This window comes from Phacochoerus africanus, chromosome 2 (genome assembly GCF_016906955.1).
Source record: "Phacochoerus africanus isolate WHEZ1 chromosome 2, ROS_Pafr_v1, whole genome shotgun sequence".
Lineage (NCBI taxonomy): Eukaryota > Metazoa > Chordata > Mammalia > Artiodactyla > Suidae > Phacochoerus > Phacochoerus africanus.
This window is the reverse complement of record NC_062545.1, coordinates 268,934,932-268,961,862: the sequence shown is the minus strand read 5'-3', so window position 1 is coordinate 268,961,862 and position 26,931 is coordinate 268,934,932. Positions and strand designations below refer to the sequence as shown.

Genomic DNA, 26,931 nt, shown 5'->3' with positions numbered 1-26,931 from the left:
TTACTCAGGAGTGAGACTCAAATCTCTGGTATCCTGCCTTAGCTTCTGACCAAAGTGATTCAGTTATATATGTATATTCTTTTCCACATTCTTTTCCATTATAGTTATTACAAGACATTGGACATAGTTCTCTGTGCTGTATAGGGAACTGTGATTTATGTTATTATTGTTGTTTATCTGTGGTATATATTGTAGTGTGTATATGTTAATCCCAAATTCCCAATTTATCGCTCCCCCTCTTCCCCTTTGGTAACTATAAGTTTATTTCCTGTGTCTGTGAGTCTATTTCTGATTTATAAATAAGTTCATTTGCATCTTTTTTTAGATTCCACATATAGTAGTTTCATATGATATTTGTCCTTCTCTCTGGAGGTTTCTTGTACCCACTAGAAAAATCTGACATCACAGTTCATGGAGGCTTTTTTTACTTTTTGATCATGTGCCTATTCTGTGGCAATTGCTTGATCCTTAGTAAGTGGAATTTGAGGGAAGAGAAAGTGGAGAGCTGTATTCCAGCCTGAATTTCTGCTTTAACTAACTTGTTTGTTGCTAGGCGGGGGAGGGGGGGGTTATTTCTGAATACTCAGTACCTAGTACAGGGTCTGGACACAGAATAGATGTTCTACTAGAATGTAAGCTTCAGCAGAAGCTTTACAACAGTGCCTAGAGTAGAATAGTTGCCCAGTATGTATCTGTTGGATGGATGGATGGATGGCTTGGCTGGACATGGAAGCTTCACTTGTTAACAATTGTAGCTATCATTTGTTGGGTGTGTGCCACATGCTGGGAACTTAGATACATGGTAAGTAATCCTTACCACCTTCCTACAGGTGGTATGGACTGTCACTAAGAAAAGTAAGGGAGAAGGAGGAGCCAAAATTCTCTTCCAGGTTTCTGATTTGGATACTGGTCCAAGTGATGAAACCCAGAGGGAGGAACATGAGTTCTTTTTTCAATAAGTCTATGTTTGTGGTATTTGCAGGTAGATGCCAAAGTCTGTTCCTCTAGCAAGGGCTTTAAAGATGTCCCCTGTTCACCAGTTAGCCTGGAGAGGGTGATGTTTTGGATCTGTCCAGGGTTGCTTGCTTATTTACTTATTTATTGTTTTTCTCTTTTTTCTTCTTTAAAAATTTTTTAAATTAAAAATGTATGTTTTTTAAAATTAAAAAAAAATTTAGGGTTGCTTATTTTAGAACCGCAGGCTTAAAGTCATTATTTCCACTGTGTTATGACTTGAACATGTTCAGTTTCTGTTCCAGATGATCGGGCTGAACAACGAACCTGTCTCATTTGTGGGGACCGTGCCACAGGCTTGCACTATGGAATCATCTCCTGTGAGGGCTGCAAAGGGTTTTTCAAGCGGAGCATTTGCAACAAGCGGGTATATCGGTGCAGTCGTGACAAGAACTGTGTCATGTCTCGGAAGCAGAGGAACAGGTGCCAGTACTGCCGCCTGCTCAAATGCCTCCAAATGGGGATGAACCGGAAGGGTGAGTGCTTGTGGCTCTACTACCCACACTTCATCCATCACTTTACATTTAGCGCCACTTGCTGAGTCTGCACTATATGCCAGGCCTTGTCTTGTGCACTCATAACCCAAAACCAAATCTGCCTACAGGAATCTCCCAGATTAGGTGGGGGAAAAGACTGGTAAGAAGTTAAGGATGCTGTGAGAATGAATGCGCAGGCTCCATGTAGCAAGATCCCAGTTAACATCAGGTCCTCAACTAGGGTGAATATATTCCATTAGTTCTTTTTTTCAAGGCATGATGAAAGAAGTAGGAGTTTTAGATGGAAAGGCATGTTATACATGATAACACATGTGTCATCACATCGTTTGGTAGAATCATGGTGTACTCAGAGGCTAGGCATGCCCAGAAATCTGCATCCAGGTTTGTGAAGACTTTGGGATTTATTGGGAAGTTTTCCAAGAGCCATTAGCCTAAGATGACATGAATAAACTGATATCCTAAGGGGATTAATCTAAAGGTCAGCTTTGACGATAGATTGGATTAGAGGGACCAGAAAAGCTACCTGGAAGGTTTTAGAAGAGTCCAGAACTAAGGTGTGAAGGGTTTGAGGAAGAGAGGGGAGAGTAATGGCACAGATGGGGAAATGGGAGAGAAGCTCACCTGAGAGGAGCTGGTGACATACTGGATATTGGGCAACTCTAGAAGATTCAAATTAGTAGTAAAATGATAAAAGCAGAGTGGGGCAAAATGTTGGTCTTGGTAGGTGCTGGGTTTGAAGTACCTGAGAAGGACCCACATAGCTGTCCACTAAGGAAGTCTGGATTGGAACCAAGGTGAAAATCCTATCTGCAAGTAGAAGTTTGTGGCGCTGTTGGCATAGAGATAGTAAAGTTTTAGTGGGTGGAAATCACCTAAAGGGAGAACTTAGATACAGAAGAGAAGATGGCCAGTGTCAGAAGTCTAGGCGTATTCTCATGGAGGGTGAGAGTGGTGCAGTGTGGTTCAGGAAAAGAATAGAAGCTCAGGGGACAGAGGTTGGTGACAGACTAGCAAGACCTTGGGCAGTTTGCTTTATGTCTTTGATGCGTGATAATATTACCTTTAAAATAGTATGATAGGAGTTCCCATCCTGGTGCAGTGGAGACGAATCTGACTAGGAAGCATGAGATTTCAGGTTCGATCCCTTGCCTCAATCAGTGGGTTAAGGATCCAGCATTGCTGTGAGGTGTGGTGTAGGTTACAGACATGGCTCGGATCCCACATTGCTATCTATGGCTGTGGTGCAGCCTGGTAGCTGTAGCTCCGGTTCCACCCCTAGCCTGGGAACCTCCGTATGCTGCAAGCTTGGCCCTAAAAAGCAAAAAAAAAAACAAAACCCTATCAAGTTATTAGTAACTCATAGTAGTAGTATGCAGGGGTGGGAGTTAGATGAAATGAATGGCTCAAATTGGTTTTGTAGTAGACATCCAGATATCCTTCAGACTTGGTTTTTATTTATTTATTTTTTTTTGTCTTTTAGCTATTTCTTGCGCCGCTCCCGCGGCATATGGAGGTTCCCAGGCTAGGGGTCCAATCAGAGCTGTAGCCACCGGCCTACGCCAGAGCCACAGCAACTCGGGATCCGAGCCGCGTCTGCAACCTACACCAGCTCATGACAACACCGGATTGTTAACCCACTGAGCAAGGGCAGGGACGGAACCCGCAACCTCATGGTTCCTAGTCAGATTCGTTAACCACTGCGCCACGACGGGAACTCCAGACTGGGTTTTTAATTGTATGTGGGATAATAAGAATTTTTTGAAAACTTACCTGTTATGAAGAAAGGGAAGAGAGATGTATTTAGGTAAATATCAAGCATTTATAATTTACTTATAATACTAATATTTATTGAGCGCTGTATGTACCAGAACGTCTTATATACTTCCCGGGTATGATCTCACTAAATACACACAACAGCCCTATTATTAACTATTACCCTGAGTTTGCAGAGGCAGCTTAGGGAGGTAAAATGACTTAACCAGAGGTTAATTTTGTCATGGTTATATTGATAGTTAATAATTTTTAAATTGTAATTTGTTATTAAGCAGAGCTTGAATCTAACCACTTGGACAACATACCGCTTCACATGTCAACCGTATGGGATAACTGTTTACATAAACACCTCTTATTCCCTGACTATGTTTATAACCTCATTTTCTGACCAGAACTTACTGTACCTCAAGTGTGCCTTGCACTGTCCTGCCTATGCTAGGTTCCTTCCTCTACCTAGAAACCTCCTCCCTTCCCCACTGTCAGTTTACTCCTTCAGAAATCCTTCCCAGCCACCAATACCAAACAAGTAATGTTTTGAAATCAGAGTCTGTGGTCATCTACCTACCTTCTGATTTGGCCTTGGTATTTTGATTTCTCTTTGTTGCCCTTACTGAGAGTATTTTATCAAAGCATATTTATGGCGTTGCCTTCTTGACTATTCTCTCTGATGAACTGTCCTGCTTATTTGGTTGGAGTGTGAGATTCTGAGGCTTCCAGCCAAACTCACCTATTTCAGGGAAGAAGAAGTTTGCCCTCATAACCCATCTAAGCATGGTCAGGAGAAGATGACACATAAGGTATGAGGGGTGTAGAGCTGCTTTCCTAGGCCCATTTGCATGCAGAGCAGGCAGGCTCGGTTGCAAGGTAACATCTGCATCTCAGAGAGAAACCCTGCCCCCTCCTGGTTGGTGCTGAGACAGCAGAATTAAAATTGCAGTTCTCATTGGAATATTTTGCGGGTGATGGAATGATGCTATTTGACACATAATTGTGTGTATCTGTCAAAACCTATAGAACTGAAACCACAAAAGGAGTTTTACTGTATATAGGTTTTTTAATTATTTTATTTTTTTTAAGTTTTTAAGTTTTGGGCTGAACCCACAACATTCAGAAGCTCCTCGGCCAGGGATTGAACTCCAGCCACAGCAGTGGCAACACCAGATCCCTAACCTGTTGGGCCACCAGGGAACTCTTACAATTGTTTGTTTTTAAAGCAACACAGTGTGTGGGAGGAAAAGATAGACTGTAGACTATGACAAATGAGTCTAACTGATACTACAAATAAACCACATGGCTACACTGAAGGGAATGGGGGAGAAAAAAGCTGACCTTGGAAAATAGTGTTTTGACTGTATACCATTAGGCTGAAGACCAAAAGAACAGTATACAAACAAAGTACTCTGGTTTATAAATTTGATTCTCTCAAGGTTATGGCTTAGAAATTCTATTTTGGCTATGCTTGCAGAATATGGAAGTTCCCAGGCCAGGAATTGATCTTGAGCAACAGTATTGACCCAAGCTGCTACAGTGACAGTGCCAGATTCTTAACCTGCTGCACCACAAGAGAACTCCAGTATTTTAGGGTTTTTTTGTTTTGTTTTTATCTTCGGAGGGGGAGGTATGTTTTTGTTTTTTGCATTTGGGGGCTGTACCTGCAGCATATAGAAGTTCCCAGGCTAGGGGTTGAATTGGAGCTGCAGTTGCTGGCCAGTCACAGCCACAGAAACACAGGATCCAAGCCTTGTCTGCAACCTACACCACAGCTTGTGTTAACGCTGGATCCTTAACCCACTGAATGAGGCCCGGGATCAAACCGATATCCTCATCGGTACTAGTTGGGTTCATTTCTTTTGACCCACAACGGGAACTCCCAATATATTGTTGATAATGAGAGTCAGTTTTCTCATATCAGAGAAAGAAATAATACATCAGGAAGGGAGAGAGGCTAGAATGAAACCTCTGCTGCTAGATGGGAGTCAGAGGTTTTAATATGGACTCATATTTAAATACATAGATGGAAAGTATAGATATGTGTAGCTGCATGAGTTGGTATACATACATATATTTCCTAGTTCTAGCCATTGAGAGGGGCTAAAAGCAATGGTACCTCAATAGTAATGAGCATTTCTAGTGTCCATTTCTTGGTTTCTTGATATCAGTGAAAGGAATCAGGACTCCTTGGAGAATTGGTTGATTTTAGGGCTGAGGCAAGTTTATAGCCTACAGAATAAAATATCCACAAGTTTATACTGATAAAATGAACTGAATAAATAGAGGAATAATGATTCCTATCCAAGAATTTTAATTAATACGTGTAGAAGAAATGGAAATAGAAAATCACCATTAGAACACCATAGTATTAATTGCTGCAGGCAAGATCCACTGATAGATGCTAAAATAAGAGAGCATGAATTAAGTGACATTCTTTAAAATAACTGGCATTCTACAGCGTACTCTCCAGAAGTATAAAGGTCACACACAAAAGGTAAGGAAAGACTAAGAAGTTGTCACAGATTGGAGGAGAATGTGGAAACATGACGGTTCCATGTATTGTGGGATCTTAGATTGGATTCTGGGACAAAAAAAGGGCATTGGTAGGACTGGGAAAATCTGTATAAAGTCTACTTTGGTGAATAGTTTTGTACCAAAGTTAATTTCTTAGTTTTGATGGATAGATTATGGCTGTGTAAACTTAGTTAACAGAAGAGGAAGCTAGCTGTAGAGTATATGGGAATTCTTTGTATTATTTTTGCAGTTTTTTTGTTAAAAAACTAAACTCAAGTTTTAAAAAATTAACTTAGAAAAATGTAGCTGCCTCAGCCTATGTCCCCATCTCTGGACATAGGTATCTTTTTTTTTTTTCGCTGCACCCACAACATGCGGAAGTTCCCAGGCCAGGGATCGAACTCCAGCCACGGCTATAACCAGAGCCACAGCAGTGACAATACGAATCCTTTTTTTTTTTTTTTGTCTTTTTGCCATTTCTTGGGCCGCTTCCGTGGCATATGGAGATTCCCAGGCTAGGGGTCCAATCGGAGCTGTAGCCGCTGGCCCACGCCAGAGCCATAGCAATGTAGGATCCGAGTTGTGTCTGTGACCTACACCACAGCTCACGGCAATGCCGGATCCTTAACCCACTGAGCAAGGGCAGGGATCGAACCCGCAACCTCATGGTTCTTAGTCGGATTCGTTAACCACTGAGCCACGATGGGAATTCCAGTACTGGATCCTTAACCCACTGAGCCACAGTTAATTCCTGGACATAGATGACTTTAGATATCTTTTCAGAGATGGAAGTTGGCTGGGCAGGAAATTAATTAACAAGGCAATGAGGGAGATTTTATTTTTATTTTTTAATTAATTTTTTTGTGTGTTTTTAGGGCTGCACTGATGGCATATGGAAATTCCTAGGCTAGGGGCTGAATCAGAGCTGCAGCTGCGAGCCACAGCCACAGCCACAACAACACAGGACCTGAGCCACGTTTGCAGCCTACACCACAGCTCACAGCAGTGCCAGATCCTTAACCCTGTGAGCGAGGTCAGGGATTGAACCCATACCTTCATGGATGCTAGTTGGGTTCATAACCTGCTGAGCCACAAGAGGAACTCCAAGGGAGATTTTAAATAAGGGTGGTGAGTAGAGGCTGGACCCTTTCTCTCCATCCCCACTATTACCCCAGTATCCCCTGAAACATACACCCCTCACATATCTTGCAAGCTTCAGGTAAAGTTAGGCTCCTCAAAATGATTTTCAAAGAATGAATATATGTATGTGTGAGTGGGTCACCTTGCTGTACAGTAGAAAATTGACAGAACACTGTAAACCAGCTATAATGAAAAAAAAATTACAGAAAAAAAAATTGTTTTCAAGACCCCTCTGGCATCCCTTTCCTCTCCCTTTGTTGCTCCTCCACATAATCCATTTCATCCTGGTTTTCCAAAAACTCACTGATGTTTCATGCGTTGGGGACTGTGCACATGTGGTTTCATTTTCTCGGAATGTTCTACCCCCTCTGCTGCACCTGACTATGTTTCCTTTTCTTTATAGACTCAGCTTTGATTTGTATCATCCTCTAAGAAGCCTTCTCTGACATCACCCGGCACAGAGTGCTTTTTTGCCCTCTGCTATAGTGCCGATCACCTTGTGCTATCTTTCTCCGGGCACTTGTCTGTTCCTTCCCATTATTAGGTAGTGATCTTCTCAAGGGCCATGACCATGTACTTTTCTCTTGTGTCCTTCAGCAGATAACCCAGTTAGGCTACAGTGATGCTTCCTGGTTTGATGGGTTGACCGAGGTGGGGGGGGGGCCAGGGCAGGAAATGGGAAGGGAGAAATATTAAAATCATCAGAGTCAAGGAGTTCCCATTGCGGCTCAGTGGGTTAAGAACCTGCAGGTTTGATCCCTGGCCTCAGTCAGTGGGTTAAGGATCCAGCATTGCCACAAGCTGCAATGTAGGTCTTGGATGTGGCTCGTATCTGGCATTGCTGTGGCTGTGGTGTAGATTGGTGGATACAGCTAGCCTGGGAACCTCCACATGCTGCAGGTGCGGCCCTAAAAAAAAAATCTTCAGAGGAGTTCCCATCATGGCTCAGTGGAAACCAATCTGACTAGTATCCCTGAGGATGCAGGTTTGATCCCTGCCCCTGCTCAGTGGGTTAAGGATCCAGCGTTGCCTTGAGCTGCAGTGTCGATCACAGATTTGGCTTAGATCTGGTGTTGCTGTTGCTGTGGCATAAGCTGGCAGCTATAGCTCCGATTCAACCCCTAGCCTAGGAACCTCCATATGCCACTGGTGCGACCGTAAAAAAGACAAAAAAAAAAATTATCAGAGGCGAGAGGAAGCTGCACTGAGCCTCATGGGAGAAATTCATGTCAGTTAAGTAATTATATGAAAATATTTTAAATTCCCTTAATTTTGTTGTCTCATAACTTGCTAAATAACTAGTTCAAAAGTGAAAAGGTTAAGGGAAGCGTCTTGGAGGAGGTCGATATTTGCTAAATGGCTCTGTGAGACAGCGATCTTGTGGCATTGCTGTATCACTTCACCAGGATAAATATGGAGCACTAAGAGCTTTGTAAAAATGCTCCCTCTTCTCTCTCTTTCTCTGTGTGTGTATTTCTGTGTGTGCATGTGTGTGTGTTCTTAACTATTTGGGAGTAAGTTACAAACTTCATTTCCCTTTGATTCTCCTTTTTTTCTTTTCTTTCTTTTTTTTTTTTTTTTTTTTGACTGCTCCATGGCATATGGAGTTCCCTGGTCAGGGATCAGATCCAAGCCACAGTTGTGACCTATGCTGCAGCTGTGGAAACTCTGGATCCTTAACCCACTGTGCTGGCCAGGGCTTGAACCTGCATCCTGGCGCTCCAGAGACATCACTAATCCCGTTGCACCACAGCGGGAACTCCCATTTCCCCTTGGTTCTAACACAACCACAACACTATTAGCAAAATAAGAAAATTTAACATGAAATGATACTATTATTTAACTTCAGACCTTATTCAAATTTCATCAGTTATCCCTTTGTCCCTTATAGCAATTTAGATATTCTAATCTAGGAGCCAGTCCAGAATCACACATTATACTTAGTTTTTAGGTCTCTTTAATCGCCTTTCATCTGAAATGGTTCCTCATTCTTTCTTGTCCTTAATTACATGACCAGTTTTGAAGGAAACAATTTATTTTGTAGACTACCCCTCAACTTATGTTTGTCAGTGTCCTCGCAGTTAAGTTGTAGTTACTCAGTTTTGTCAAGAATGCCACGAAGGCAATGTTGTGTTCTTTTGGCACATCCTTTCAGGAGCACACGGTGTAAGTTTGTCCCATTATTGGTCATATTAACTTGAGTCACTTGGTTAAGCTGATGTCACTTGAGTAAGGTGATAGTGTCAGGTTTTTCCACTGTGAAGTTTCTTTCTGAATAGAGGCAACACGTGCAGAGACAAAACTGTGTTATAAAACATCAGGGCAAGAGTTCCCATCATGGCTCAGTGGTTAATGAATCCGACTAGAACCCGTGGGGTTGTGGGTTTGATCCCTGGCCTTACTCAGTGGGTTAAGGATCTGGCGATGCCGTGAGCTGTGGTGTGGGTCGCAGACACAGCTCAGATCTGGTGTTGCTGTGGCTGTGATGTAGGCTGGCGGCTACAGCACCGATTAGACCCCTGGCCTAGGAACCTCCATATGCCATGGGAGCAGCCCTAGAAAAGACAAAAAAAAAAAAAACCATCAGGGCATGTTCAAGAATTAACACATAGTTCTCTATAGTTACACTATAGCATTTGTGACAAAAGGTGAGCATGGGGAGCCCCACGAGGAACCAGATCACAGAGGATCTTGAATGCCAGGCTAGGATTGAATTAGCCCATAGGCCACAGGAAACCACCAGTAAGTTTTGAGCAGGGCTTTTATGTAGTTAGTTTTATATCTTTCTGCTTTTCTCATTTCTGGGTTTGGTTGGCTATGCAGGTCTAAGCAAATGAGGAATGCTAGGTACATGAGTTCTAGAGCAGAAAAAGTATTTGTGCTTCTTTGGAGCGGTTCAGAGAAGCAGAGCAGGTGCCATTCTCTCAGGCTTAGACAAGAGGTGCAGCCGAACCATTCCTGTGATCCTATACCCAGAAGCCCTTTGTTTGGTTTTGTTTTAATAAGTTCACTACCAGAAAGACTCTCAGCGCTGCTGCAAAACTTACTCGTGGCTCAGTGTGGCATCAAGGAACAAGCACAACTTTCAAGTGAGAAGACTAAATTGAAACCCTAGCTCTGTCAGTTCTTCCCTGACTAACCTTGAACAAGTCCCTTTTCCTCTCTGAGCTTTCACTTCCTCATCTCTAAACTACATAGGGTAATAATAATGTGTACTTTCTAAGGTTGTAAGGATCAAATGCAACCACATATATGTGAGTACAATATTAGTTTTAGGATATAATCCAGGTTTTTGTTTTAACAGAGGCACATGGTATAATTGCCACACTTCAGGCAGTTTCATGCCATCTTAACAGGTTTTTACCATCTCTTCTTAAACAATACTATTGTTTACTTTATATTCTTTAAATTATCTTTTTGAAAAAAATCAAAGTTAACTTTCAAAGGAAATTTTTATCACCTCAGTGAATGGAAAAATCAGTATTTTTTTTTAAATGCACAATAGGATAAATACAGAATTAAGAGTTTATCTCTGCACCACTAAAATTATGTTTCTCCAATGGGATGCACACACACTTTGGGAAATTAAGTAGTGGAAAGAAAGTTGGTCTTAATTAATGGTCTGAGTTCCAACCCTGATTCTGATATTTAATTTCTGTCATCCTAAGTATAATACTTCATATCTCTGAGCCTTAAATTTATCTGTTAAATGGGAGTGATAATAGTCATACTTACCTCATGGGTTAATTTTACCCACAATAGTACATTAATTTCTTACTCCAGGTTTGGTTGAGGGACAACTTTTAAATATCAGAAGGAGAAATTGGAAGATGTAAATCTTTAAGATTTGTGGTCTTTTAAACAAAAAGGAAAGTTGAGTCCTTTCCTCACTTCCAAGACACTGAGTCAAATATCAAGTGAAAAGTATTTGGTGTTGTATCTGCCAGTGATAGATGTTTGTTCTGTACCTGTGAGCTGGAAATAGAAGTATCTGGAGACTGTCATAGACCCTGGAACAACAGAGACAGAATTTTAGAGATGTTTAGAACTTGAAATTATGTTGAATGAGAGCTTCTAGACAACAACCAGCGTGCATCTAAATGATACATATTTAGCTGAATATGTTTCTTGCCCTAAATTCACAGCAGCCTTGTAAAGCAGACTATATTACATCCTACTTTATATGCCAGGCCTTATGCTTGGTGCTTTAGCTACACTGTATATAATATACTGCATATAATCCTCACAATACTCCATAAGACAGGTTCCAGTACCCTCTTTATTCTTCAGTAAACTGAAGTTCAGAGAGATGATGAAACGTGTCTGTAGTTACAGAGACCTGGCAGAAACAGGATTTAGACTTAAGCTTGTCTAATTCTGAAGTGTGTTACCTCCTAAGACCAAGAATGATGTCTGCTTTAAGGAAATTAATTTCCTGTCAGCCTTTCAGTCATCCTAGAAACCAGGTGTTAGGCTTTAGAGCCTTTACCTTCGAAGCAACCATCCCTGCCCTAAGATTGTTCACATTAATTTTTTTTTTTCTTCATGCCTTTAAGTTCTGGAGATTTTTCATGTATCATACATCATAAATATCATGTCTTTGATAGTTTTGTCATCTCCATTTTCTCTGTTCTGTGTTTCCAAGAACTATATTAATCACATGTAAGAGCTTAGAGACTGAGTCTCAATTTTATTTTATTTTATTTTTTTCATTTTTGGTTACCCCATGGCATATGAAGTTCCTGCACACGTCATTTTTTTTTGAAGCCAGGTGTATTATAGCAAAGCTTGCTCTCACATAATGCCATTAACCTATCCTCTGCTGTTAATGTTGTCCTCTCCAAGCCACCCTCCGCTGTAGCCATCACAAAGATTTCTCAAAATGCCAACCTGACCACATCCTCCCTTGCATTCCATCTTATCTTCAGGTTCCTCTGCTAAGGTCTATACTCTTAGCCTGGCATTCAAGGCTCTCTGATTTGGCCCCACTTGGCCTCTCCAGCCTCATGTTTTGCTACTCTTCACAAATACACACACACACACACACACACACACACACACACACGCATACACATACACGCTTCAGCCAGATTGAACCACTTGGAAATTCCCAGAAAGAATACTCTCTGCTTTCTTTCAAATTGAAGCTTTTCTGTACACTGTCCACTCAAGCTGGAGCACCTTTCTTCCTGTCTGCATAAATCCTATTTGTCTTTTAGGGTCATGCGTGTGGCATATGGAAGTTCCCAGGCTAGGGGTTGAATTGGAGCTGTAGCTGCTGGCCCATGCCACAGCCACAGCAATGCCAGAGCCTTAACCCACTGAGCAAGGCCAGGGATCGAGATCGAACCCACATCCACATGGATACTAGTTGGTTTTGTTACCATTAAACCACAATAGGAACTTCTAAATCTTATCCTTTACGATTTAGTTCAGAAGTTGTAGTTTCCAGAAAGCTTCACCAGATACCAAAGCCCTTCTGGAATTGCAAATCAGGGATTCCTTCTCTGTGCCATCATATTCAGTGCTTGGTAAAAGATGATGGTAATAGAGTTAGTAGTTGTTGTTTTTAATGAGGCTGCTTTTTTAGTTGGAAATGCTAAATAGCTTCTTTGTGTTGAATCACCTGAGTGGGAAATCAGCTGCAAGGGAACTTTCTTGACTGCCTTTGTAGAAAAAAACAAATAAGGTCAAAATTCTGAGTAGTTAAAAAACAAAAGCCCAGAGTTCCCACTGTGGCTCAGCAGGTTATGAATCCCACTAGTATCCATGAGGACGAGGGTTCGATCCCTGGCCTTGCCCAGTGGGTTAAGGATCTGTCGTTGCCATGAGCTGTGGTATAGGTCACAGACTCAGCTCAGATCCCACATTGCTGTGGCTGTGGCATAGTCTAGCAGCTGCAGTTCAGTTTGACCCCTAGCCTGGGAACTTCCATATGCCACAGGTACGGCCCTAATGCCTATATATATATTTTTTTTTTTTTTTCCTTATCCTACACAAACCTAGCTAGAAATAAAAAATATTTTATTCCTTTTTAGGCTGCCCTGCAACATATGGAGTTCCCAGGCCAGGAATCAGACCCGAGCTGCAGCTGTGACAAGGCCAGATCCTTAACCCATTGTGCCAGACCAGGGGTCCGACCTGTGTCCCGGGGCTCCAGAGATACCACCAATCCCATTGTATCACAGTAGGAACTCCAAATATTTTATTCTTACAGGAAGAATAGGAAATATTCTTTCTATCCTCACCCCACCCCCACCTCTTTGAATTTGTCAAAGCTTTCTATGTATCATTCTGGTGGGATATTTGTAACTGTAGGACTTATTAATAATGCTATCGTCTTTGTTGAGCATATTGAATATACAGAGTGTGTATAGTGTGTACCCAGTGCCTTGAGGACCCAAAAGTACCAGCTGCCTATCGGGTAGCCTGAAACGATGGAAAGAATATGTGCTTTAGGTCCCAAAAGACCTGCATTTTATCTTTTGTCTTTTGTTGTTGTTGTTGTTGTTGCTATTTCTTGGGCCGATCCCGTGGCATATGGAGGTTCCCAGGCTAGGGGTCGAATCGGAGCTGTACGCCAGAGCCACAGCAACGCGGGATCCGAGCCGCGTCTGCAACCTACACCACAGCTCACGGCAACGCCGGATCGTCAACCCACTGAGCAAGGGCAGGGACCGAACCCGCAACCTCATGGTTCCTAGTCGGATTCGTTAACCACTGCGCCACGACGGGAACTCCAAGACCTGCATTTTAATCTTGGCTTCACCAATTACTACCTTGTTCTTTTGGTTAAATAAGTTCTCTTTTTGTGCCTAGACTTTTGTGGGCATGCTTCTTACCATCTTAACTTATGTTTCCTTCCAGCAATCAGAGAAGATGGCATGCCTGGAGGTCGGAATAAGAGCATCGGGCCAGTCCAGGTGAGTTCTGGGTCTTACTCTTTGTGGTCCATTCTGGAAGCTCAGTCCTGTAGATGCTCCTGTAGCTGTTCACCTTGATCCTCTCATCTGCTGCTAGGGAGAGCCATCTTTGCTTTGATTTCTGTTGAACTGCTTTTAGAGCCTAGATGTGAAAGTGCTCTGAAACTCTTAAATATGTAATACAGTGGTTAAAGCTCTTCTTGTGATCCCCCAACTCTTAGAATTTCATAGGAATTGAACCCAATTCTAGTTCTAAACCAGCCAGAGACTTTTTTATGTCAGTCACTTAATGTTGTAGTTAACTTAGGCAGAAATCATCAAGACTACTTTGCTGTTCAGTGTCACTAAAGATATTTCATCAGAAAGCTCATTGGCTTATTTGTAAAGTAAAGATAACACCCATTCAATCCCACAAACATTTACTAAGTACTTACTCTGTGCCAGGCCCCCTGTACTGTGAACTCAGTCTAGCAGGAAAGACAGATATGTAAACAGACATCATAGTTCAATAAGTGATAACAGAGGATGCCCAGGGAGTGCAGAAAGAAGGGGCTTCTTTTTTTGTTTGGACCAGAGCTATGGTTGAGGACTGAAGATACTCAGGAAAGACTTCCTGGAGAAGATAAAGTTTGAGCTGAGGAAAAGGAAGAATTATCTATGTTGAGAAGGGGTGGAAACCCAAATATCTTTTATTCTTGCTAGACAGAATAGACTGTAAAAAGAACCTTCAAGGAATGACAGGCAGTTCAGTCACTCAGGCTGGAGCACTGGGCATGTGTTGTGAGATGGCAGGAGATAAAGAGATAACATTCTTTGAGTTTGGAATCGGGTCTTTAAAAAATGGCCTTCGACTAACTTTGACTATAGCTCCTTAGGTAAATCCTTTGTGGGGCCAGCCTACACCGCTTGTACTTAGGTGAGCAGAAGAACTTCATTAGGATAGGGAATTGGATCTGTTTATCAACTGTGAAGCGACTCCTTCATTACTCTAGTGGGCAGGGACCATGCTTTAAAAACTACCAGGGTTAGGAGTTCCCATTGTGGCTCAGTGGATTAAGAATCCAGCTAGTATCCATGAGGATGTGGGTTCAATCCCTGGCCTCGCTCAGTGGGTTAAGGATCCAGTGTTGCCAGAAACTGCGGCATAGGTCAAAGATACAGCTCCGATCTAGTGTTGCTGTGGCTGTAGTGGAGCCTGCAGCTCAAGCTCCACTTTGACCCCTGTCCTGGGAACTTCCATATGCTGAAGGTGTGGCCCTACAAGGGGTGGGGGGGGGGGCGCGGGGAATTACTGGGGTTGGAGTTCCCACTGTGGTGCAGCAGGTTAAGGATCCACCATTGCCACAGATGCAGTGTAGGTCACACCTGCAGCTCAGAGTCTGTCCCTGGCCCTGGAACTGCCGTATATGCCAGGGGGGAGGAAGGAATTATTGGAGTGGACCAAAAGACAACTACCAAAAGGTTTTAAGTAGAATGAGGGATATGGTCAAATTTGCAGCTTGGAAAGATCATTCTAGCAATGTAAATTATGAGGAGAAGGGTAAGGGTCAGTGAAACTGGAGGCAGAGAAAAGCAGCTGAATGAGTTTTACAGAAGTCTAGGCAAGAGATACAGACAGTGATTTCAAGAAGGGCATTGATAGTGCAGATTGAGGGGAGGGAATAGATTCAATTAATGTTTAATAGGTAAAATTGATAGGACTTATTCAATTGAGTGTGAGGCAATGAGAGAGACAGGGATTCAGAGTTGCTTTGACACATACACGTATGGTGTATGGAGGGTTTTCTATCACATGCGCTTGGTGCACATATGCACTCAGTTGGATGTGGGTGGGTGTTGTATTCATTCCTCTCTTTCTCTCTTTTTTTCTTCTTTTTCTATGGCCACACTTGTGGCATATGGAAGTTCCCCAGCCAGTGGTTGAATCAGAGCTGTAGCTGGGACCTATGCCACAGCCACAGCAACACTGAATCCAAGTTGCATCTGTGGCCTACACCACAACTTACAGCAACACTGCATCCTTAACCCATTGAGTGAGGCCAGGGATCAAACCTGCATCCTCACAGAAACAATATTGGGTCCTTAACCCACTAAGCTACAACAGGAATTCCATTTTCTCTCTCTTTTTTTAAAATTTATTTTTATTATTTATTATTATTATTTTCTTCTTCTTATGGCTGCATCTGCAGCATATGGAAGTTCCCGGGCTAGGGGTCAAATCAGAGCTGCAGCTATAGGCCTACACCACAGCCACAGCAACACTGAATCCAAAGCATCTGTGACTCATGCTGTAGCTTGCATCAACACTGGATCCGTAACCCACTGAGCAAGGCCAGGGATTGAACCTCCATCTGTATGGACCCTGTTTCAGATTCTTAACCTGCTGAGCCATAACGGGAACTCCATTCTCTCTCTTTTTTTTTTTAATCAAACATTTTTATTCATATATTCTAGTCATATATATCACAAACTAATTTATTTCAGTCTCCATTCATAGCTGCTCTTTTTTGTGTGGTTTAAAACAAAACAAAACAAAAAAAACAGTAACATGAAACAGACCTCCTTAACAAATTAAGTATATATGCACATTTTGTACATCAGATCCCTAGAACTTTCTAAGCTTATGGCTGAAACTTTATACCTATTGAACAACAGTTCCTCATTTCTTCCTCCCGTTAGTTCCTGGCAACCATGACTCTACTTTCCCCAAGTGTTTGACAGCTTTTGATACCTTATATAAGTGGAATCATGTAGTACGTGTCCTTCTGTGACTGCCTTATTTCACCTAGCATAATGTCTTCAAGGTTCATTCATACTGTAGCATGTGACAGGATTCCTTCCTTTTTTAAGGCTGAATAATATTCCATTATATGGCATTTTCTGTTTATCTGTTCATCCATCAATGGGCATCTACCTCTTGGCTATAGTGAACATGGCCTTGTCTGCAATGAACATGGGAGTGCAAATATCTTTTCAGGATCCTGATTTCAGTTCTTTTGACTAAATACCCAGAGTGGGATTATTGCACCATATGGTAACTCTATTTTTAAAATTTTTTAAAAAATTCGGAGTTCCTGTCGTGGCTAAGTGGTTATTAGCGAATCCAACTAGGAAGCATGAGGTTTCGGGTTCAATCCCTGGCCTTGCTCAGGGTGTTGCTGTGAGCTGTGGTGTAGGTCGCAGACACGGCTCGGATCCCGAGTTGCTGTGGCTGTGGTGTAGGCCGGTGGCTACAGCTCTGATTAGACCCCTAGCCTGGGAACCTCCACATGCCGTGTGAGCAGCCCTAGAAAAGGCAAAAACACAAAAAAAAAAAAATTTTTTTTTTTTTACTTTTTCTTTTTTGGCTGCCCCATGGCATGTGGAGTTCTTGGGCCAGGGATCAGATCCAAGCCACAGTTGCAACCTACACTGCAGCTATGGAAACACTGGCTCCTTAGCCCACTGTGCTGGGCTGGGCATCAAACCTGTGTCCCAATGCTCCAAAGAGGCCACTCCCATTGCGCCATAGGGAGAACTCCTGGTAATTCTATTTTAACTTTTTGAGAAACCTCCATTCTATTTTCCATAGTCACCGTACCATTTCACATTCCCACCCAGGTATACAAGGGTTCAAGTTTTCTTTTCCTTTTTAAGAATGCTTTTTATTTTTTCCATTATAGCTGGTTTACAGTGTTCTGTCAATTTTCTACTGTACAGCAAGATGACCCAATCACACATACATATATACATTCTTTTTTCTCCCATTATCATGCTCCAACATAAGTGACTAGACATAGTTCCCAGTGCTACACTGCAGGATCTCGTTGCTAATCCATTCCAGAGGCAACAATCTGCATCTCTTAACCCCAAGCTCCCAAGCCATCCTGCTCCCTCCCCCTACCCCTTGGCAACCAAAATCTGTTCTCCAAGTCCATGATTTTTTTTTCTGTGGAGAGGTTCATTTGTGCCATATATTAGATTCCAGATATAAGTGATATTATATGGTATTCATCTTTCTCTTTCTGACTTACTTCACTCAGTATGAGAGTCTCTAGTTCCATCCATGTTGCTGCAAATGGCATTATTTTGTTCTTTTTTATGGCTGAATAGTATTCCATTGTGTATATATACCACATCTTCCTAATCCAATCCTCTGTTGATGAACATTTAGGTTTTTTCCATGTCCTGGCTATTGTGAATAGTGCTGCAGTGAACATGCGGGTGCATGTGTCTTTTTCACGGAAACTTTTGTCCGAATATATGCCCAACAGTGGGATTGCTGGGTCATATGGTAGTTCTATGCATAGTTTTCTAAGGTACCTCCATACTGCTTTCCATAGTGGTTGTACCGACTTACATTCCCACCAACAGTTCCCTTTGGTTCCCTTTTTTCCACACCCTCTCCAGCATTTGTTATTTGTGGACTTATTAATGATGGGGTTCCAGTTTTCCTTATCCCCTTTCAACACTTATTATTTTCTGTTTTTTGTTTGTTTGTTTTGATACTAGCCATCCTAATAGGTGTGAGGTGATATCTCATTATGGCTTTGATTTGCATTTCCCTGATGATTAGTGATGCTGAGTATCTTTTCATATACTTGTTGGGTATTTTTATGTCTTCTTTGGAAAAATGTCTATTCAAATATTTTGCTGTTTTTTAATCAGGCTAGTTAATTAGTTTGCTATTAAGTTGTAGGAATTCCTTATATTTTGAGTATTAACCCTTTATCAGATATATGGTTTGCAGACATCTTTGCTCATTTGTAAGTTGATTCACTTTATTGATTGTTTCCTTTGCTTTGCAGATGTCTTTTAGTTTGGTGTGATCTCGTTGGTCTGTTTTTGCTTTTGACGGCGTAGGCAAGAAATCATTGACAAATTGGGCATGGGATATGGGATTAAGAGATAACTAATTACTATATATAAAATAGAGAAGCAACAGGATAATACTGTATATATAACACAAGGAATTATACCCATTTTCTTGTAATAAGCTGGAATGGAATAGAATCTGCAAAAATACTGAAACACCATGTTATACACCTGAAATTAACACAATATTGGAAATTATACTTCAGTTTAAATAAATAAATAAATCAGGGAGTTCACGTTGTGGCTCAGCAGTAGTGATGAACCCATCTAGTATCCATGAGGACACAGGTTCAACCCCTGGCCTCGCTCACTGGGTTAAGGCTCTGGCATTGCCATGAGCTGTGGTGTAGGTCACAGACATGGCTTGGATCCAGCATTGCTGTGACTATGGCATAGGCTGGCAGCTACAGCTCCAGTTCAGCCCCAGCCTGGGAACTTCTATATGCCGCTAGTGTGGCCCTAAAAAGACCAAAAATTAAAAATTTTTGAAGATTAAAAAAATAAATCACGATGAGAGTTCCCTTTGTGGCTCAATGGTTAACCAACCCAACTAGGAACCATGAGGATGCAGGTTCAATCCATGGCTTGCTCAGTGGGTTAAGGATCTGGTGTTGCCGTGAGCTGTGGTGTAGGTCACAAATGCAGCTTGCTGTGGCTGTGGTGTAGGCCGGCAGCTGTAGCTCCAATTTGACCCTTAGCCTGGGAACTTCCCTATGCCACGGGTGCAGCCCTAAAAGGCAAAAAAAAAAAAAAAAAAAAAAAAAGAATCACAAGTTCCTTTCATGGCTCAGCAGAAACAAATCTGACGAGGACCCATGATGACACAGGTTCGATCCCTGGATTCACTCAGTGGGTTAAGGATCCGGCATTCCCATGAGTTGTTGTGTAGGCCGCAGACATGGCTTGGATCTGGTGTGGCTGTGGCTGTGGTGTGGGCCAGCAGCTATAGCTCTGATTCAACTCCTAGCCTGGGAACCTCCATATGCCTCAGGTGCAGCCCTTAAAAAAAAAAAAAAAAAAAAAAAAAAAAAGAGGCAAAAAAATAAATCATTACCAAAGCCAATGTCAAGAAGCTTTTACACTATGTTTTCTTTTAGGAGTTTTATTTTTTTGAGTTTTATGTTTAAGTCTTTAATCTGTTTTGAGTTGCCTTTTGTGTATGGTGTAAGATAAAACTCTAATTTTTTTTGCATGTGACTGTCGGGTTTTCAGTACTTGTTGAAGAGGCTCTCCTTTTCCCATAGTCTTGGCATCTTTGTCAAAGGTCTTTTTTTGGGGGGTGGGGGAAGCTCCATACCCATGGCATGAAGAAGTTCTGGGGCCAGAGATGGAACTCGTGCCACAACTGTGACCTGAGCCACAGCTGTGACATCAGATCCTTAACCCACTGTGCCACCAAGGGAACTCCTCTCAAAGGTCTTTTGATTAGATGTCTGGATTTATTTAGGGGCTCTGTATTTCTGTCCTTATGCCACTGCTATACTATTTTGATTATTTTAGCTTTATAATATGTTTTAATATCAAGAAGTGCAAGGCCTCTAGCTTTGTTGTTTTATCTCAAGATTGTTTTGGCTATTTGGGGTTCTTTGTGGTTTCGTATGTATTTTAGGATTTTTTTTTCCTGCAAAAAATGCTTTTGGGATTTTGATAGGGATAGCATTGACTCCGTAGAACATTTTAGGAAGTCTGGACTTTTTAACAATATTAAGTCTTAATCTGTGAACACAGGATAGCTTTCCGTTTATTTGTGTCTTTAATTTCTTCCAGCAGCGTACAAAAGTCTTTCACCTCCTTAGTTACATTTATTCCTAACTATTTTATTCTTTTTGATACTGTTGTAAATGAGATTGTTAATTTCCTCTTCAGATAATTCATTATTAGTATACTAAAATGCAGCTGATTTTCTATGTTGGCTTTGTATCCTGCAGCTTTGCTGAATTCTTTTATTCTAATAGTTTTTTGGTGGCATCCATGTGTATGAAATTACTATATGTGTGTATGTATATATGTGTGTGTGTGTGTATAATATCACTTCTTCCTTTCTGATTTAGATGCTTATTATTTCTTTTGGTGGCCTATTGCTCTGGCTAAACCTTCCAGTACTAGCTTGAATAGAAGCTGTAAGAGTGGGCATCTTTGCCTTGATCCTGATCTTAGAGAAAAATCTCCATTTTTCACCATTTATTACGATGTTGGTAGTGGACTTTTCATATATGGCCTTTATTTGTATTCATTCTTTTTATGTTTAGATAGAGTAGAAAGTGTAACCATTGGGAAGAATTCTTAAGAATTTCCTCAGTGAAAGCCTTCCTCAGTATTATCTAGTTTTTTGGTGGTTTTTTGTTTGTTTGTTTGTTTTTAAGCCCCCTCTGTGACTCTTACCATGCTAAAGGATCTTTGGTCATTTACGTCTCCAGATGCTATGTTCTCTCCAGAATTGAGGGAGCTGGTGCTCAGAGAAACCTATTTCATCTTTCATTACATTTGGGGTTTTGATACTGGGCGTATAATTTTCCTTTTAGTCTTTCACTGTTTTTAGTATCTTAGGAAGAGAGAGCTGTGATCTCCAAGTTCTTGAGCGTTTAATGGTAATTAAAAATAAGGGTTAGAATTTCCATTCATTGAGCACCTGTTGTGCACCTGCATTTAATACTTTTATCGTAGATTAACCTCCCAAGTCTATCTGCCTTAAACCTTCATACTTCCCTGTTCAATCACCCTGTAAGGGAACCCTGAGCCATGAGGAAAGTGGTGTTACCTCTGTTTCACAGATGAGGGAGCTAAAGCTTAGAGAACTTATGACTTGCCCAACAGTAAGTACCCAGCTAGGAAGTGACAGATGAGATTTGAACCCAGATTCAGGTACGCCCAACATGTTCCATCCCTTGTTCAGTGCATTAGTGATTGCTTAGTGTTCCACGGGACCTACAGGGAATAAGCTGGATTTTACCATAACTGGCCCTTTTCACCAAGCTGAAGTGCTTTCATGCCCTCACCACCATCACTGAAGCTGCACAGTCAGGGCCTCAGTAGATGTCTTGTAGTTTGATGACAACGTTTGTCTTCACATATCGTATAATATGTAAACAATGATTTTGGTGTTCTAAGAACTCCCGAGAGAAAAGATTTTGTTTTCTGCTACACGTTACTGAATAAAAAAAGACAGCTCTTCCAATTCAATATGCAATTCAGGCCATTTAAAACAGTCACTCAACTCTAGCACCAGTTAAACATTTCTCATTTTCCCTCCAAGTCCTCTGTGTTGGCTGTCTTCCAATTCTGAATGCCTCCTGTATTTATGATGGAGCATCTCAAGGTTCCCTCACAGGCTGCTGGAGCAAAGAAGTATGCAGGTTTGAGTCAGACATACTTGGGAGAAAATGTCCTCCTGGGCTTTCCATAGAAACAGGAAATAAAAGTTCATCTGGCTTTTTCTACTTAGCACTTGTTATCATTGTGTGTACTGAGTTTAGCCAGGTTGGACACTGTGCTGGGTTAAAAGCTTTATGGAAGAAAGTGGCAAAGAAGCTGGAGCGCTGGACTGATACTTGGGTACTTTGGCCTCTTCCTCAAACTCCTACTTAGACACGGGCAAGTTAGTTTGGTTGTCTGAGCTACAGTTTCTTCTTTTATTCAGTAGGCTTAGAAATGTCTTTCTTACTGAGAAAACTCATGGGAAGGTGTATTATGGTCAGTACTTAATAAATGGACATTCAATAAATCAACTATACTTCTAATTAAAAAAATAAGTGGTCATTGATTCATTTATCCAAAATGCATTTATTTGAGTAATGTTTTTTTCCATAGCCTATGGTCTTAGGATATTTTTATGATACATTACCATAAGTACTAAAAACTAACAGTGATTACAAAAATATCAATGTCAACTTCCATAATAGTTGCTATGTGCTAAATCCCTTTTCTAAACATGTGACAATGGAGTTAGTTCCCTGGTTGCCTAGCTGTTAGGGATCCAGCCTTGTCACCCTGGCTCTAGTCACTGCTGTGGTGCAGGTTCGATCCCTGGCCCAGGAACTTCCGCATGCAGCACACATGGCCAAATAAATGAGTAAATATGTGATAATGTAGTAACTAATCAATTCTCACAACAGTCCTCTAAAATAGATACTATTATTCTTGTCACCATTCAAATGAAGGATTTAAATAGTTAAATGACTTGCCCAAGATTGTATAACTGGGAAGTGGCAGAACCTGGATTAGAACAAATATGGTTTGAGTGTAAAATTCATACTCTTAGCCATTATGCTATTCCGCCTTTCTCAAAATACACGCAATTATGAGTAGAGAGAAGGAGGACCTAAAATTCTGTCTAGCTTAGTAATAGAAGGATTCAGAAAGAAAAGGGCATTGGAATTGGGTCTTAAAGGGCAGTAGGAGTTTCTTAGTGAAGATTGGTGTTTCACGGGTGGAAAGAATAGACTCAGGGACAAAGAGGAGTGTTGAGGCTTCTCTTGGAACCCAGAGGCTTCTTGTGGCTTGAGAGGAAGGTAAATGGGCAAAAGGAGGGCCGTGGTGAGCCATAGTGCTGGAAGACAAGCAACCAAGCTCCTCCAGAAACCTGGAATATGGGGGTGGAGGGGAGGGAACTTGGGTTCTCTCCAGAGAGTTCGAGGAATCCCCATGAAGTTTAAATAAGTTCTCTGTTCCTGAAGGAGGAACAGAGGGTATCCTGAGCACCCAGTCTAACATGTATCAATTCCTTGTCAAAGATATCAGAGGAAGAGATCGAAAGGATTATGTCTGGGCAGGAATTTGAGGAAGAAGCCAATCACTGGAGCAACCATGGTGACAGCGACCACAGTTCCCCTGGGAACAGGGCTTCAGAGAGCAACCAGCCCTCACCGGGCTCCACACTGTCCTCCAGGTGAGCTTCAAGGAAAGCATCATCTAGGGGTCATCTAGGGATCACCCAAAGAGTGGGCCCAGAAGGAACCTCCTGGGCTGGGCTGTGGGTATTCCTCCCATTCTGTCTCGGCACTTGTGCTCTTGCTCCTTCAGTCTTTCGGGGTAAGGGAGGCAAGAGGATGCAAAGCAGCATTTTACAGCCCATTTTTTGCTAAAGACCTTGAAAATGTCAGCAGTCTCTTCTGCAGACTGATAAAGTGCTGTAGCCGCTGTCCATGACCATACATTCTTCACTTAACAGAATAACTTTTTTTCTTTTTTTTTCTTTTTTGGCTGCTCCCATGGCACAGGGAAATTCCTGGGCCAGGCATCGAACCTGCGTCACAGCAGCAGCAGCCTGAGCTGCTGCAGTGACAATGCTGGATCCTTAACCCACTGCATCATGAGAGAACTCTCAGAATAACATTTTTTTTTTCTTTTTGGTGCTGCACATGCGGCATGTGGAGGTTCCCAGGCTAGGGGTCCAATCGGAGCTGTAACTGCCAGCCTACGCCACAGCCACAGCAATGTGGGATCTGAGTCGCACAGCTCACAGCAATGCTGGATCCTTAACCCACTGAGCGAGGCCAGGGATCGAACCCGCAACCTTATGGTTCCTAGTGGATTCGTTAATCACTGAGCCACAATGGGAACTCCAGGGTAACATTTTAATTGTAGCTTTTTTCTCTCATTTACTTCATCATTGAAATAAACTACATTGGCAATATTGGATTGTTATTGTTTCTCTGCTTCAACAAGAGTGAAAATTTTCACTTTATAAATTTTAAGGAACAGTAAAAACTTCCCAAGCTAGTCAAATTTACTGATATGATAAAATACCAGTTTGAAGACTCTTTGTCCTAGAATGGTATCTTTAGTTAAGTGTGAAATATTGCTGTCAGCTATCAAAGATTTTCTTTCTCTAGAAATTTTTCTTATAGGACAGGGATTTTTTTTTTTTTTCTTTTTTGGCCACACCGTGGCATATGGAGGTATCGAACCTTCATCCCAGCTCTCCAGACACGCTGCTGATGCCATTGTGCCATAGCGGGAACTCCTAGGATAGGAACCGAGGAACATTTTTTATAAAGGCCAGATAATAAGTATTTTAGGCTTTGCAGGCATACTGTCTAGGTCCCAACTACTCCATTCTGCCACTGTAGTGTGAAAGCAGCCAGAGACAGTGTGTAAATGAATGAGTGCAGCTGTGTTCTGAGAAAACTTCATTTACCAAAACAGGCCATGGGCCATAGTTTGCCAGCCCCTGTTACTGGAGATGCATCCAGGTAAAGCTAGTTGACTGGTTAGCTTTTTCCAAGAAGGGGGAGGAAGATAAGAATGTGCCTTTTTCTTGATAATTCACTGTAGCTTTTATTCATTCAAGTCCCTTTAGTTTGTTGCTTCCTTTGAATGTTTAGGGAGAAGTTGCCACATGCCAAGTTCTTTGCTAGGTGCTAGATTTGTCTTGTGGCCTCACAAGGCACTTAGTCTGTCTCTGCCTTAGTTGTCCTAGCAGTATAAAATATAAACACACCTTTGTCATCATAGTCTCTGAGTTTTCATTAAAAACTCTCCAAACATGACACCTGTACAAAGAGGTCATTTAACCAGTATTTATTCATTACAGCTCTGCCAGGTCCTGGGTGTCCAAAGATGAACCACGCATATACACACCCACAAAGAGACCCCATCTGGTAGGGGAGACATGCGTGTCACCATTAATTATGTCCCTGGCTTGACAAAGACAGAATACATGACCAAAGGACACCTGAGCCACCTTCTAGCTCATTTCCTTTCAGTAGTCAGTAGACCTGCCGTAGTTCAGCTTGACATGAGACTTTTCTCTCCAGTAGGTCTGTGGAACTAAATGGATTCATGGCATTCAGGGATCAGTACATGGGGATGTCTGTGCCTCCACACTATCAATATATACCACACCTTTTTAGCTATTCTGCCCACTCGCCACTTCTGCCCCCACAAGCTCGCAGCCTGGATCCCCAGTCATACAGTCTGATTCATCAGCTCGTGTCAGCCGAGGACTTGGAGCCACTGGGCACGCCCATGTTGATTGAAGATGGGTGAGTGAGCCTTGCTCTACTTAGCCATGCCATTTCAAAGTGGTCCCTACCTACACCCACCTTCATCCCTGCTGAATGAGTGAATCAAGGGGTAATGAGTGATGGTTCAGGCATCAGAGGTCGTATCTGTGCTTATCTTTGAAGTCAGTGGTCCCTTATTTTTCTCTTGAAAATCTTATAGAGTTGGGGCTATTTATCAATCCCCATGACATTGGGATTAAAGGACTTTTGTTTCTCTTTGGGCTTATAAGCCAGGCCCTGGGATGGGTCTGAGTGTTTCTGTGCCAGAGATGAACTATAATTCTGGAGATTATCATACATTGACTTTAAACTTCTTTTTTTTTTTTTGCCTTTTTCTGGGGCCACTCCTGCAGCCTATGGAGATTCCCAGGCTAGGGGTCTAATCGGAGCCGTAGACACCGGCCTACGCCAGAGCCACAGCAATGCGGGATCCGAGTGGCATCTGCAACCTACACCACAGCTCGTGGCAATGCCGGATCCTTAACCCACTGAGCAAGGCCAGGGATTCGTTAACCACTGCGCCACGATGGGAACTCCAAACTTTAAACTTCTTAACACAGCACTCAAGACACTAACTGATTGTGGCCTGTCTGTGTCCCTAGTGCATGTACTTATGGGTAGCCTGTGCTCTGTGTGGCAGGCCTGAGTGGGTGGAAGGTATACTCTTGCAATCCTGTCAGCTCTACTCAGTAGATAATCAATCAGCCCTTCAGGCCCACCCATTACTGTACCCATTACTCATTCCTTTAGCCTGGAGTATAGACTTTTTGAGTGTTATAACCTTAGATAACTCGCCTTGCCCCCCACCAAAAGGCATCCTGAGATTTCTTAAACTAGTCTCTAATTTCATAAGAGAAAGTTAAAATATCCACCTACAAGAAAGCCATTACCAAAACATTTATAAATCTGAGCTTGGGAGTGTGGCCAAGAGTCATGCTAGGGGCCTTAAGAGAAAGAAAACTGAGCCCCTTATCTTCTCCAGCCCACAGATGCTAAATGCCTTGCTCCTTCCATCTACCCATAGCTTAGAAACTCTAGTCTCCTGAACTGTCACCACCAGGGGGTGCAGTGAGAGCAAGAAAAGCTTCTGAATGTTCTATCAGTCATCTGGCCCTGAGGCTTAATTTTGTGCCAGTCCTTGTATTGAGTGGGCACTAGATCCACCCTAATGGAGCTGTCATTGCCAAAAGTAGTGCAAGAGTGACTGGGAATTTTTTCTAA

The 26,931-nt window shown here is 42.1% G+C and overlaps 1 protein-coding gene across 1 annotated transcript in view; it reads left to right on the top strand.

Annotated features, from left to right (window-relative positions):
- Positions 1-1,246: 1,246 nt before the first annotated feature.
- Positions 1,247-26,931, top strand: part of NR6A1 (nuclear receptor subfamily 6 group A member 1) — a 45,415-nt gene continuing 19,730 nt past the window's right edge. Inside the window, exons 1-4 of the mRNA XM_047768374.1 lie at positions 1,247-1,490; positions 13,797-13,852; positions 23,437-23,591; positions 25,465-25,689. Of these exons, the coding sequence (XP_047624330.1) occupies positions 1,415-1,490; positions 13,797-13,852; positions 23,437-23,591; positions 25,465-25,689 (512 nt within the window). The 5' untranslated portion in view covers positions 1,247-1,414. The remainder of the gene's footprint in view (positions 1,491-13,796; positions 13,853-23,436; positions 23,592-25,464; positions 25,690-26,931) is intronic.